The following is a 15,095-nucleotide window of genomic DNA, read 5'->3' on the forward strand; positions in this document are numbered from 1 at the left end:
TTATTCTTTTGTGATATGTCCACAAATTCTTTGATGCTCCTCCCCTTAAGTGATAGAACTTAATTTCCCACCCCTTCAGTGTGGGCTGGACTTAATGACTCACTTCTAGCAAATAAAATACTGCAGAAGTGACGGGATGCCACTTCCAAGATTAGGTTCTATGGCTTCCATCTTGGGTGTTCTCTCTCTCTGTCCCTCTCTCATCACTCCCTCTGGTGGAAGCTGTGTCAAGAGCAATTCTATAGGGAGGCCCACGTGGTGATGAATGGAAGCTTCCACCCCCAGTCAAGTCTTTGGCGGCTGCAGCCCTGGCCTTGACTATAACCTCATGAAAGGTCCTGGGTTGAAACCACTCAGTTAACATATTCCTAGATTCTTGACCCTCAGAAGTGGTGTGAAATAATGAATGTTATTTTAAGCTGCTTTAAAAAATTATTCTTTTCTTGGTATTCACATTCCTTCTAAAGTGTTTAAAATTTAGATAATAAAGTCACTTATTCTCACTAAAAACCACTATGCTGTGAGTGGTTCAGTTTTAGAATTTTAGCCTACTTCACCTGCTATATTCAGATGACAAACACCTGGCTGATGTCAAGGCTGGTGACATGTCTTTATTTACATATGCAAGTCATAAAATATTGATCAAAGGTAGGTGAGCACTGGCAAGGAGAATTTAAAAAATTTCCCTTGGAAACACACTGGAGGGCTCTGTGTATCTCAGCAGAGATGGGCAGTGAGTTTGCGTTTGGCCAGCTGTGACGGGAGTTGCCTGGGGAAATCTGAGTGGAGATGTTGCAGTGATGTTTTAGCATTTGTTTTGCATTGGCACCTTGAGCAGCTGTTTGGCCAACCTGGCCCCTGATCTATTTTGAGAGGTGTGGCAGGAAGGGCAGTGTGTGCAGTCTTGAGGGCATTAAGTCAGATAAATTGGGGATTGAGAGAAGCCAGGTGATGTACTTTTAAATAAACTGAAAAGAAAAAAATGAGGACAATGTTACAATGTATTTTCTGTCAGAATTTTTCCCCCTGGGGCTTTCTTCATCTGTAAAATGAAAATTCTAACATTTGCTTTATGAGACTTTTATTATAAGGATTAAATGAGACAATGTGTGTGAAGCCTAGTCTCTGGCTGGTTGCTAAATAAATGGAGATAAATAGGGGTTATTATTATTATTGTTAACAATAACAAAAACACACTGAAATTTATTTAGAAATAGACAATTTATGGAATGAAAGACACAGACCATAAACACGTTCTTGGATTTATAATAACTTAATGTGTACATAAATTAAGCATTACAAATCATTGGGAGTCGGGCAGGGAATGAAATATTCAATAGTGTTGAAGGAATTGATTATTCACTTGAAAAATAAAGACCTCTTGGACGCATATATTACACAAAGTGCCAAAACAAATGCAGGCTGGATCTAAGAGTTAAATACAAAACTCAAAACTGAAAAAGTCTGAGGGAACATATAAGTGAATATTTATCATAACTGTCACTGATAGCAGCTGTTCTAGGAATGCAAACAATGGAAGAAGGTACAGAAGAAAAGATCAACAGATTTGACTACATAAACATTTTAAAAAATTTATGTAAAACATTACCCAAATTAAAAGGCAAACAACAAACTTGGGAAAATATTTGCAGAAAATATGAAAAGGTTAATATATTCACCCTGTAAAGATCTATTAGGAATACAAACAAACAAACAGAAAAAATGAAAAAAAAATGAAGTGAAAATGCTGAGCTCTCCTCAGATAAATAAGCCAAGAACATAAAAGACAATTTACAAAAGAGAAAAATGCAAACATGGTTAACAGATAGGAGAAAATACTCAGCTTCACTAGTAAGCAGAAAAAGCAAAGCAAAATTAGTATATACGTTTGAATCTGAAATTAGAAATGATTAAAAATAAATATCTGTGATGACATGGTGAAATGGACATGGATTATTTCTAAATGGAGACTAAGCTGTCACTTTCCTCTCAGTAGATAGTTTAGCAATACGTATTGAGTTCTAAAATATCATGTCTCATATTAAAATATCTACTCCATGGCCGGCCTGGTGGCATAGTGGTTAAGTGCATGTGCTCCGCTGTGGTGGCCCGGGTTCAGATCCCAGGTATGCACTGACGCACCGCTTGTCAAGCCATGCTGTGGCGGCGTCCAATATAAAGTGGAGGAAGATGGGCATGGATGTTAGCCCAGGGCCAGTTTTCCTCAGCAAAAAGAGGATTGGTGACAGATGTTACCTCAGGGCTAATCTTCCTCACATACACACACAAAAAAAATCTACTCCATAATTGTAATAAAAACTATTATATATTTAAAAATAAACAATAAAAATGTGAGAATTCTCATTTTTAAATGCCTTCAAAACTCTTCTTTAGAATAACTCTTGAATAAATGGATGGGCCATACCATGTCCCTATCTGGAAAGATTCAATATTGTAAAGCTGTCAATTATCCCCAAGTTATCTATAAATTTAACAGAATTCTAATTAAAATCCCAATCATAAAAATGATTCTATAGTTACAATGGAAAACACGTGAGAGTAATCAAGAAAGTTTGGGAGGAAAGAGAGTAATAAGAATATGAGAATGTGATGTGAATATGAGATTTCCAGAATGAGATATGAACATGTATCCTAAAGCTACAGTGGCTGAAACATTGTGGTGCTAACACAGAAAGGTGTAACAAATATAAAGTTCAGAAGCAGAAGCATTACATTAAATGTAAAAAAACATTTAATATTGACAAAAGGAAGTACTTCAAATGATTGGGAACAGTCTTGGAATACAAGCTATCGTTAAAAAAACAAAGCTGTATTCCTATGTCACATCATGTACTAAAATGAATTTTGGATGTAAAAAATGTAAAACAAAATCAGTAGTAAAAAATATAGAAGAACATTTATATAAACTTGAGATGTGGAAAATAATTTCAAGCGTGATAGCAAAGACAAAAGTCATAAAGTAAAATATTTATATTCTTGACTATAGAAAATATAAAGTCTGTATGTCAAAAACACCATTAGCATTAATTAGGAACAAATATAAATAAAGAAAATATTTGCAGCATATAAGAAAAAGAGTTAACACTTGCATTAACATAAGAAAAGAGCTCAGCCTCCCTCACAATCAAAGAAATGCAAACTCAAACAGTAATGGGAAATAGTGATTCACTTACAACACTGTAAAGATTTTTAAAATGATAATGCCTAGGGTTGGTTAGGATTAGGAAAGTGGCCCTCTCAGGTTGAATTGGTAGAAAAGTCAAATGGTGCAATCTGTCTAGTTAATAACTTGTCAATATTCATGAAAGTGTTGAAAATACATACATGCATAAGGTCCATTCAAGGAAAGATAAGCCATAGCAAAGCCCATAGCAAAGTGTTGCCTTTAATAGTGAAAAACTGGAAACAACCTGAAGGGTCAAGATAGAGGTTGATTAAGGAAATCCTGATGTAGTTATAAAATGATACAGCTGTTACAATGGAGCAGGTGCAATTATTAATATGAGATTGGAAAAAAAACAGGCAGTGATGGGTGGAGGAGTGGGAGGACAGGAGAGTGCTGGGGTGTGCAGAAGGGTGGAAGAACACAATGTCAAAAGTCAGACAAAAAGTGAAGAAATGGGAGGCTAGTGCTGCCAGGGAGGCTGAGGCTCACACACGCATTCTCATTTTGAACACATCTTCCCTCTATTCACAGCTTGGCTAACGAGTCTTGCAATGACACTGTTGAAACCACTCATCACTAATTGGCCTCCTCCACTCTTCTCTCTAAGGTCCTAGTTTCTTTCTGACTAAAGGACCAAAAAGAAAGCACATCTTTTCTGGGTGTCCCTTCCCTCTGGCATTATTAGCAGAGAGGCAGAAGACAATCAGCAAATCCCCTAGGCTACATTATCCTGAACTCTCATTTGGGAGCTAATTAGAAGATTCTGTTTGAGGAACTTGCAAGGACTTCATTCCCCAGTCCTGACCCAGGTCGTCTCCACGGGAAACTTGTTAGAACAGTTGCTGGATGGCTGTGCCTCCCGAGGCCCTGCCCAGATGGGAAGTTAGCAAAGTTTATCAATGAGTTGCTTCTTGTTTAACACACCACAAGATACTGAACTGTTTTGAGACCCAAGAGATTAATCATGTTCCTTCCCAGTATCCATGGTGGACAGGGCAGAAGCTTCTACAGGACTGAGTCCTTCACTAGCTCATTCAAGGGAGTGAGGACCAGTGTGGTACAAAGGGCATAGCACTGGCTAGAATTTTGGGGGCTAAATCCCTGCTCTGGTCCTTAATAGAGAGAAGGTAAAAACTCTAGAAATATGGCAACTCCTACTCAAAACCCAATCGAATTTTAACATCTCCTACACTATACCTGTCAACTCAATAATTCTGTATTTCAATTCATTTAATCTTCAGAATAATCATTTGAAGTGCATGTTACGATTCCCATTTCATAGATGAGAAAACTGGGGCCCACAGAGAGGAACTGACCTGTCCAACATCACACAGCTAACAAGTAGCAGTGTTAGCCCAGAAGCCAGGCCTCCCAACTTCCCAGTCCAATGCTGCCTGATTGACCACAGCTGATTTAACGCAGCAAGGAGAATCGGCTTCTCAGCTTCCCACCTGGCATGTAGAAGATGCTTGCTAGATATTTGCTTTTCCTTTTATCCCGGCCTGGACAACTACCTGTAAATTCCAAGTAAAGGTCTGAAGTCTTTCAGGGCTCTGATATCATTATCTCTTCAGATCCTACAAACATAAACTGTGAAAACAAGGTTAGATATTTTATAGCTGATGTTCCAAGATTCCATCTCAAGCTAACTTCTTTTGGCTTCAATTATTGCTACCTCTCAGGTCTTCACATCTCTGCCTGGCCCACTGCTACCACCTCCTGCCTGGGCATGTCTCCAATTGCTGAAGTCCAAGAACTAACTTTTACCCATCAGAGAGCCGCTGTGAATGAATTATTCCTCGGTTTATACACCTGCTCTCAACCTTATCACATATCCATTTCATTGCCCGTGGTCCCTTATTTCCCCCTAGTCTTTGACATCCTGTGTGGGTCTGAGTATTTATCATGTAGCAGGTGAATGAAAAAAGCCCAAGATACATGGAGGGGACTAATTTTACAGATAAAGGGATTGATGCTTAGAAAGTTCATGTAGCCATAAGTAGAAGAAGCTGGATTAGAATCCAGGTCTCCAGATGTCCTTTCTAAGGCTCTCTTCACTCCATGGTGCTACTTTTCCCGTTTCTGAGACTCATTGTACCTAGAGTCAGTATCACTCTGTTTAGTTTAGAATTGTTTGGTGATTTACTAGAGGCAGGCAGGGAGGGAGGCAAAGATACTGGGCTAGGAGTCAGCGCTTGGAGTAGGTGCCTACTAACTCTGTGGCCTTTGGAAAATCACTTAGCCTGTCTGTACCTCTGCTTTTTTATTTGTTTGAAAAGTGAAGATAATAAAAACTGGCCTTCTTACTTCCTAATCCTGGCCTTGGTTGTGAGTAACACTCAGTTGTGCATACACAATATCCAAATGAGAACTTAGATTTCAAAGTGTTTTGTAAATGTTATGTGCTAACAGAATAATAAGAGAAATCATAATACTATTATAATTCTCCTGAGTCCTGAGAGTGCCTTTCTCTGTGCTGGACACATGGTGAGCCTCTAGATGGTCGGATGGATGTGGGGAGGAGGTATTGTTGAGATGTGAATGAGAGCGTCTCCAAGTGGACACGTGCAGATGCCTATGGTGTATAAAATGACATCTTCTGAGCTTGCCAGCTAGATCCAGGATGTCCTCCAAAGTTCACAGGGTTGTTTAGGACTGATAACATCTGGAACATGTTTCTTAGGATATGAGCTCTCTGAAGTCAGAGTGGCTGGGCCAAAATATCACTAGAAGGCCAAAATATCACTGAATGTGAATGTCAGTACATTCACATTCTTCCTGCAGCTCAGGAATTGTGAAAAGTCTACATCAGTCCCTGCTAAGATTAGTCACTACCTTTGACTGGAATTACAGAAAAAGATTCAAAACCAGGCGGCAGTGCAGGGGTGTGGGGAGGAGGGGGTGTTGGTGGTGGTGCAGGATAAGGGTTGGTGTGGAGCGGAGGGTGAAAGTTGAATTTTCAGGGCCAGGAGATGGAAGGATGGGGAAAGGGTCCACTGGGAATATTCTCTTAGGATAGAGATGGTTTGGTTTGGCTCTTAGCTCAGAAGAGGAGGGATGGACAAGATGACCAATGATCTGCTCCATGTCCCTGCCAGGCCTCTGAATCTTGATCAAGTGAGCCCAGTGGCCTTACAGTGGACAGACAGGCCAACTTACTATTTTTCTCAAAGATGAGGATGACGAGGACACTTTGAAGGCTGGAGAGAAAACAACACAGTCAGTTCAACTGACTCCCACCCCCACCCCCACATTTTCACCATTAGCACTTTTTAAAATTTATTTTTTTAGTTTTTAAATTACAGAGTTCAGTGAAAAACTTCAAGTAAGAGTAAATGGAGGAAAGACTGAAAATTTTTCTTCATTTCTCACTGCTTTCCCCAGCCCTATCCTGTGCACAAGGAGAATCCTCATCCACAGCTGGGCGTTGTTCTCTAGGACTTGTCTGCCCCATGCACATATATGTGTCACGTTGTCTTCACTTTCTAAATTTAGCAACGTGTGCCACATATCTTTTCATGTCAGTACATTCACTCTTCTTTTTAAACAAAAATATGCATTTTATTAAAATTTTTTAAGAATGAAACATGAATTACTCATATTTGCATAGCAGAATTTAAAACTATTCACTTCAGATCATGAATTAAAGACAGACAAACACTTTGTCATAACTTATGACCGCTCATTTATTATTATTATCCCACCTCGGTAATGTGCTCCAAGCTGAATGGATCGCAAGTCTTTGGACACTACCGGATTCTGCACCCTGGTGCTCTATGCTGTGCTTTTGCTAACTAAATTCTCTCTTTCTCATTCTTTGCAAGGAGACATTTCTTCAGCTCCAGCTTCAGGTAGTTTCTCTTGGTTTTGAGGAGACATGATATCACAGTTCACGTGCAAAGTCAGGAAAGTTTCTCCTTGTTATCTCAAATTCAATGATTGTCTTTATTTCATCAGAAGAAAATTTCTCTTTTTTTCCTTTTCTCTTTATATCTTTATACTTTCCCAATAGTGAGCTCATTAGGATATTTTGAAAATCCCTAGCAGTTTCACTACCTTCCTGTAGAATACAAATTTGTTTTCTTACGTCATTCTTTCCGTTACCAGTTAATCAATCCACGAGACTGCTTTATGCACTCAGCACTATGTTGTGTGTTTGGAGGACACAGTATAATATAAAACATGGTCCTTGTCTTTATGGAGCTTATAATCTAGTTGGGGAGAGCAAAAGAAGCTACAAAGAATGCAGAAAACGTTATGATGGTGTCTTGCTGTACGGGCCACAGTCTTTCAGAGGAGATTCAGAACTGTGAATAAAGCAAAGGGATGCATGAGTCACCTGACAAGGAAAAGCCCTCCTGAGTGAGAGGCCATGGTTGAGAGATAAAGATGGAGTGGAGAGGTCAGGAAGAAATGAAGGAGGCCATGCACACCCAGTGAAGGTCTGGATGTGATATGGTGGCCATCAGAAAGAAATCAGTGGCCTGTGGAGGATGCAATGATGTGGGACAGGCATTGCTCTGGGGGTTCATTGGGCAGTGTGGACAGCACTGAGTGGAGGAGGGGCACAGGGCTCATAGGCTGTTGCAGGAGCCCTGATGGGCCTGAATGGGAGGCAGCTGTCTGTAAGAAGACAAGAGTGCAGGTGTGAGAGTCTTAGAGAATGCTCAGCAGACCCGGTGGGTGGCTAAATTTGGAGAATGTGGATACCTCCATCTGACTAGGAAATAGTCTAAGATATCTTAAGGGTTCTACGCTGCCCTCCTCAAGCAGTTAATAAGCATGTCAGGTACAATCACTCTTCTCAGACTTCCAGCTTCTTGGCCAGAAGTGTCTAAAATGGTTCACAGGAAAAATTCTAGAAATGGCCATGATAGCATGTGAAATTGACTATCATTCTATTGACCATTCCTCTCTGGATTGCCTTAGTTTCACCCTTTTAGTAAAATCTTGGTTTCCAGTACTCATTCATTGGTAAATTGCAAACAATATCTCCCTGTATTTTCCCTTCCTTAACAGTCTCCCCACCTTTACTAATTATCTGTACATATCTATTAAATGGAATGCCCTATATAATTCAGTATATTTTGCCATTAAAATAAAAATAAAACTTACTATTCTGAATGCTTCTTCTCATGAAGCATGTGATGATACATTCTCACGTTTTTGGTGGAGGGGCTGTGAGAGTCAGCTCATGCAGCGACATGAGAATGGGTTGTTCCCACTGACATTTAGTCAGGATGGGGACACTGGTTTCAGGAACAGGGATTTGATAGTGCTTCTCTGAAGGAGATGCTGGTAGGGTGCTCTGATAGGTCCCAACACCCTGCTCCTAGGGTGTGTCAAACCCCAGTTTAATTTCACAGTCCTAGGTTTATTTCCTGAAGAGGAATCTTTTAAAAACCAGACCCTATACTCTGGTATAAACATATCTTATCTTAAAAGGGGGGAGGGCAAGCATTTTTTTTTTAAACATTTTAAATACATTTCAATTGAACAGGCATGAAATAAAAAAAAAATAGTTGATTTGTGTCCCATTTCTTGACCTCTTTGTCTTTAATTCATCAGCAACTTAGATACTCTTGTCACTAAGCTTCAGCCAACCCACGGCAAACCACATTCTACTCTGGCCCACGGTATCTACTTTCCTCCCATACCTCAGCCCACACTGAAGATCCCCATGCCCACATACAGGCCTTTCGCATAAGAAAATAGGGTGGTGCTCAGGGAGGGAGGGGCGTCTCGATGCCCCTGTCTTCTCACTCCGAGGGTCTCTTCCCAGTTAGCACCCTCCTCAGGGCGCCCTGCACATCAGGGTTCCGGAGGCTGTAGATGAGCGGGTTCAGCATGGGGCTGAGGATGGTATTGAGGATCCCAATCCCCTTGTCCTTGTCTGAGGCTGACACCGAGCCCAGACGCATGTAACTGAAGAAGCCAGTTCCATAAAAGATACAGACCACAGTGAGGTGGGAGCCACACGTGGAGAACGCCTTCTTCCTCCCCTCAGCTGAGCGGATTCGTAGTACTGCAGCTGCAACGTGCGCATAGGACACTGAGATAAGGATCATGGGAATCACCCCCATGAAGGTGGCCCCCACAAAGAGCAGCTGCCCGTTGAGGTGAATGCTGGAGCAGGAGAGCTGGAAAAGGGGTGGGAGGTCGCAGTAGAAGTGGTTGACCACGTTAGGGCCACAGAAGTCAAGCACGGACACAGCCATTGTGTGAGTCATAGCGTTGATGAAGGAGACGGTGCAACAAATGCCGACCAGGGCACCCTGGACTTCACGGCTCATGCGGGTGCTGTAGGTGAGGGGCTGGCAGATGGCCAGGTAGCGGTCATAGGCCATGGCTGTCAAGAGGTGACAGTCCACACCAGCCAGGAGGTGGAAAAAGAAGAGCTGTGAAATGCAGGCAGCATAGGGAACTCTGCATTGGTGGGCCAGGAGACATGCCAGCATGGGAGGAACAGTGACGGTGATGCATCCAATGTCCAGCAGAGAGAGGGTCCCCAGGAAGTAGTACATAGGGGTGTGGAGTTTGGGCTCCACAAAGATGGCAGCCAGGATGCTGAGGTTGCCTCCGACTGTGACTACATAGGCGCAGAGGAAGAGGGCAAAAAGGATGGGTTGCAGCCTTATGTTCTCTGTTAGGCCAAGAAGGATGAACTCAGTGACAGTCGTCCTGTTCCTCCAGGCACCTGGCTCCATAGGCCGCTGCTGAGAGCTGCAGTGGCAGAAGACTTGGACCTGCCAAAAGGGGAAGAGAGACACATAGTAGGCACTTACTCTGTGTCTCCTGGATGCTAGAGTTATATGGCTTCTGTACCTACCAATTGGAAAGGATACCAGCCTAGAGCTTGAGCAGGCTCTGGGGGGCCTCCACGATGCCAGACATTAACCGTTTAATTGCTGGTTCAGGTTGAGATCCAGGGGATTCCCGGGAAGGGGCTGGAGCCGAGGGAACTACTCTGGGGACCAAGGACAGCGGCTATTTACCAGGATGGGAGGAAAGTGTTTCTGTATTTTACCAGCTATTAAGGTCATATCAGTGTGTAGTGACTGAGTAGCAGCTCTGACTAGTCCAACACATAAGTGAAAGGATGAGGTTCCAGAAAGCACAATATAGGAGCACAGCAACGGGAAGAAGTATAGGAGGCCAGGATCTCATGAAATCAAAAAGAGATACGAAAGAGAGAGCCAGGAGAGGGTCAAGGAGCAGACCAAGGTACAGAAATACACAGAGGCTGAAACTGAAGACCTGAAGGCAATTTAACAACAGACTAACAACACTTTTAAAGTGTAAACTGTGAGCATTGTACTAAGTACTTCATATTTAGTTTCTCATTTAATCCTCACAAAACTCTGTGGGGTAACTACTGTGATGTCTGGGTACTCAGCACACTGAGGTTTGGAAAGGTTAAATAAGTAGCCCAGGGTTGTAACCTCTCGATGGAGCTGGGTCTCAAATCCGGGACTATCTGACTCGCCAAGCCCACACCTTGGCACGATAATCCCTTCCTCATAGCTCAGGTCCTCCTATTCCATGATTGGAGAAGATAAATTTCTTCTTCTGTGAGTTTGTCCCATGCGTACAATCCCTCCTTAGTGCTGGGGAGGCCCAGCAGAATGTCACATTTGAAGTCAGTGTAGGAGTAACATGAGAGTGTTCCCTGGAGGTGGCGGAATCAGAGTGACAGCGGTGACAGGCAGCACTTATCAAGCAACTTCTACCAAGTTACTTTTATGTATTACCTCATTCAATCCCAAAAAGATGAAAGGAAGGGAGAGAGAGAGGACGGAAAGAAGGAAGGAAAAGAAACAGAAAACAGGGAGCTAATGTTTACTTGAATATAAACTTTTTGTCAAGTATGTTACTCCATTTAACTCCATTATGTGTTACTCCATTTAAACTTGACAAAAATTCTTGAAGATTGGCATTCATTTTACAAATGAGAAAAGTGAGCCTTAAAAAAGTTAATTTGTTTAAGTTCACATATGTCAGAGTTTTTTCTGAATGGAGAACTTGTTCTTTTTCTGCCAACCCCTGCTGTCTCCCAAGCCCTTTGCCATTATCTTGTTATTTTTCTACATCTGGCTATCTATCTATCTATCTATCTATCTATCTATCTATCTATCTATCTATCTATCTATCTATCTATTCATCCGTCCATCCATTTTCCCTTTTGTAATATGAAAGGCTGTACTACATTATCTCTAAGTTTATTTAAAGATTTTATTTATTTATTTTTTCCCCCCAAAGCCCCAGTAGATAGTTGTATGTCATAGCTGCACATCCTTCCAGTTGCTGTATGTGGGACTCGGCCCCAGGATGAACGGAGAAGTGGTGCCTCGGTGCGCACCCGGGATCCGAACCCGGGCCGCCAGCATCGGAGCGCATGCACTTAACCACCAAGCCACGGGGCCGGCCCCTCTAAGTTTATTTAGAGGTATAAGATTCTGTAAATATTGATTCCTCTGCCTGGATCTGTTTAAATAGCCCCCTTGGCTCTCTCCAGGCTCTCTTCATGCCCCTGCTGTTTATCCCAATCAGCTCCCTTCTGACTTCCCTCTTTTTGACAGCTTTGTACTTCATTCTTCTAGTCACTCAGAGCAGAAAACCTCACCATTATACTTCACTACCACTCCATGAATTAAAGTATCATTCAGTTCTTTATTCTCCTACCAACCAGGAAAGAGCCACATGAAGATCATGAGTCATCTTCATTCACCCTTACACATGAAGGAAGGGAATTAGGAGTTCTGGAGCAGTGGGAAGGCTTGTGGGGTGCTTACCTTTCTGTGAGCACTCTGGGTAGAGCTCCTGGGTGGGCTTTCTTGCAGGGAGGGGAGTGAGTGCTAAGCTGATCCAAGGTGGCCTGTCTCCAGAAAGCTTATAAAGGCAGCGAGACAGGTGCTAAGAGAGTCTGTCTTGGTGCTCTTTCTATTTGGGATCTAACAAGCACCTGGAGGCCCTAAAAATTGACTCTCCCAGGGATTACGCAAGAAGCCTGAGGCAGACAGGCAACCTCAGCCCTTAAGGATTTCTCTCCTCTGCCTAGTATTTTGGATTCTATTAAAAAAATGCTAGATTCATGACATCATTCCAGGCTCCTAAAATCTCAGAGGAAAGGGGAAAGATACAGTCACCATATTACTGATGGGAAAAATAAGTTCCAGAGGGCTTAGATGACCTGCCAAGGCCAGAGAGTGGGTCCATGATGGAGCTCTGGCTGGGCACCAGATAAGCTAATTCTGGCACTTTTCCTCTCACTTATTTTTCACATGGGCATTTTAAGGTATAACTTTAAAAATCTAGGTTAACTAAGGTATAATTTTAATTGTAAAGTTTGGTGAGTTTTGATAAAAGTATACAGTCATGTATCTACTACCTCCATCAATATTCAGAACATTTCAACCACTCCAAACAGTTCCATTCTGCTCCTTTGCAGAAGGCAACCTCCTCTCCAGACCATAGCCCATGGCAACATCAGACCTGATTTCTGTCCCTAGGGTTTTGCCTTTTTCATCGTGTCATATAAATGGAATGATACAGTATGTAGCCTTTTTATAATTGGATCATTCAATTAGCATAATCCTTTTGAGGTTCATGCATGTTGGCTGTACTAGTATCCTGGTCCTTTTTTCACTGAATGGTTTTACATTGTATGGGTGTATAGCAATTTGTTTAGTTATTCAACAGTTCATGAACATTTGGGTTGTTTCCAGATTTTAGCCATTACAAATAAAGCTATGATAAATATGGGCAAAGAAATATCCATTCTTTGTGTGGATATGCATCTTCATTTCTCCTTGGAAAATACCTAGGATGTAATTGCTGGACTTGATATGAGTGGATGGTTAATTTTACAAGAAACTGCCAAACTGTTTTTCAAAGTGGCTGTACCATTTTGCATTCCTACCAGCAATGTATGAGATTGTCTATTGCTCATCAAAATTTAATATTATCAGTCTTTTTAAATATTAACCATTCTATTAGGTGTGCAGTAGTATCTCATTGTGGTTTAACGTCGTATTTCCTTAATGATATTGAGCATCTTTTCAAGTGCGTTATTCACCATCTGTATGTTTTTTTTTTTAATTTTTTGTTTATTGCAGTAACATTGGTTTATAGCATTGTATAAGTTTCAGGTGTACATCATTATACTTCTATTTCTGCATAGATTACATCATGGTCACCACCCAAATACTAATTACAACCCATCACCACACACATGTGCCGAATTATCCCTTTCGTCCTCCTCCCTCCCCCCTTCCCCTCTGGTGACCACCAATCCAATCTCTGTCTCTATGTGTTTGTTTATTGTTGTTGTTATCTCCTACTTAATGAAGGAAATCATATGGTATTTGACCTTCTCCCTCTGACTTATTTCACTTTGCATAATGCCCTCAATGTCCATCCATGTTGTCACAAATGGCTGGATTTCATCGTTTCTTATGGCTGAGTAGTATTCCATTGTGTATATATACCACATCTTCTTTATCCATTCGTCCCTTGATGGGCACTTAGGTTGCTTCCAAGTCTTGGCTGTTGTGAATAACGCTGCGATGAACACAGGGGTGCGTGTATCTTTATGCACTGGTGTTTTCAAGTTCTTTGGATAGATACCCAGCAGTGGAATAGCTGGATCATATGGTAGTTCTATCCTTGATTTTTTGAGGAATCTCCATACTCTTTTCCATAGTGGCTGCACCAGTTTGCACTCCCACCAGCAGTGTATGAGAGTTCCCTTCTCTCCACATCCTCTCCAACACATGTTGTTTCCTGTCTTGTTAATTATAGCCATTCTGACAGGCGTGAGGTGATATCTCATTGTAGTTTTGATTTGCATTTCCCTGATAGTTAATGATGTTGAACATCTTTTCATGTGCCTGTTGGCCATCTGTATATCTTCTTTGGGGAAATGTCTGTTCAGGTCTTTTGCCCTTTTTTAAATTGGGTTGTTAGTTTTTTTGTTGTTGAGATGCATCAGTTCCTTATATATTTTGGAGATTAACCCCTTATCAGCTGTGTGGTTGGCAAATATTTTCTCCCAATTGTTAGGTTGTCTTTTCGTTTTGTTGATGGTTTCCTTTGTTGTGCAGAAGCTTTTTAGTTTGATGTAGTCCCATTTGTTTATTTTTTCTATTGTTTCTCTTTCCCGGTCAGACATGGTGCTTGAAAATATGTTGCTAAGACGGATGTCGAAGAGCGTACTGCCTATGTTTTCTTCTAGAAGTTTCATAGTTTCAGGTCTTACATTCAAGTCTTTAATCCATTTGGAGTTAATTTTTGTGTATGGTGTAAGGTAAGGGTCTACTTTCATTTTTTTGCATGTGGCTGTTCAGTTTTCCCAACACCATTTGTTGAAGAGACTTTCTTTTCCCCATTGTATGTTCTTGGCTCCTTTGTCAAAGATTAGCTGTCCATAGATGTGTGGGTTTATTTCTGGGCTTTCGATTCTATTCCATTGATCTGTGTGTGTGTTTTTGTGCCAGTACCATGCTGTTTTGGTTACTATAGCTTTGTAGTATATTTTGAAATCAGGGAGTGTGATACCTCCAGCTTTGTTCTTTTTTCTCAGGATTCCTTTACCTATTCGGGGTCTTTTGTTGTTCCATATAAATTTTAGGATTCTTTGTTCTATTTCTGTGAAAAATGTTGTTGGAACTTTGATAGGGATTGCATTGAATATATAGATGGCTTTAGGAAGTATGGACATCTTAACTATGTTAATTCTTCCAATCCAAGAGCACGGAATATCTTTCCATTTCTTTGTGTCTTCTTCAATTCTTTCAGCAATGTTTTATAGTTTTCCGTGTACAGCTCTTTCACCTCTTTGGTTATGTTTATTCCTAGGTATTTTATTCTTTTTGTTGCAATTGTAAATAGGATGGTATTCTTAATTTCT

At 41.2% G+C, this 15,095-nt stretch overlaps 2 protein-coding genes across 2 annotated transcripts in view; one reads left to right on the forward strand and one right to left on the reverse strand.

Annotated features, from left to right (window-relative positions):
* The window catches only part of LOC106802296 (olfactory receptor 3A2-like), a 91,977-nt gene that overhangs the window by 45,794 nt on the left and 31,088 nt on the right, over positions 1-15,095 (forward strand). The gene's annotated exons all lie outside the window — the stretch shown is intronic.
* On the reverse strand, positions 8,947-9,894 carry LOC101393387 (olfactory receptor 3A10). The gene has a single exon (XM_004433439.2). It carries the CDS (start codon positions 9,892-9,894, stop codon positions 8,947-8,949), a length of 948 nt encoding a protein of 315 aa, XP_004433496.2.

The sequence above is a fragment of the Ceratotherium simum genome, chromosome 16 (genome assembly GCF_057802395.1).
Source record: "Ceratotherium simum simum isolate JZ-2026a chromosome 16, ASM5780239v1, whole genome shotgun sequence".
NCBI lineage: Eukaryota > Metazoa > Chordata > Mammalia > Perissodactyla > Rhinocerotidae > Ceratotherium > Ceratotherium simum.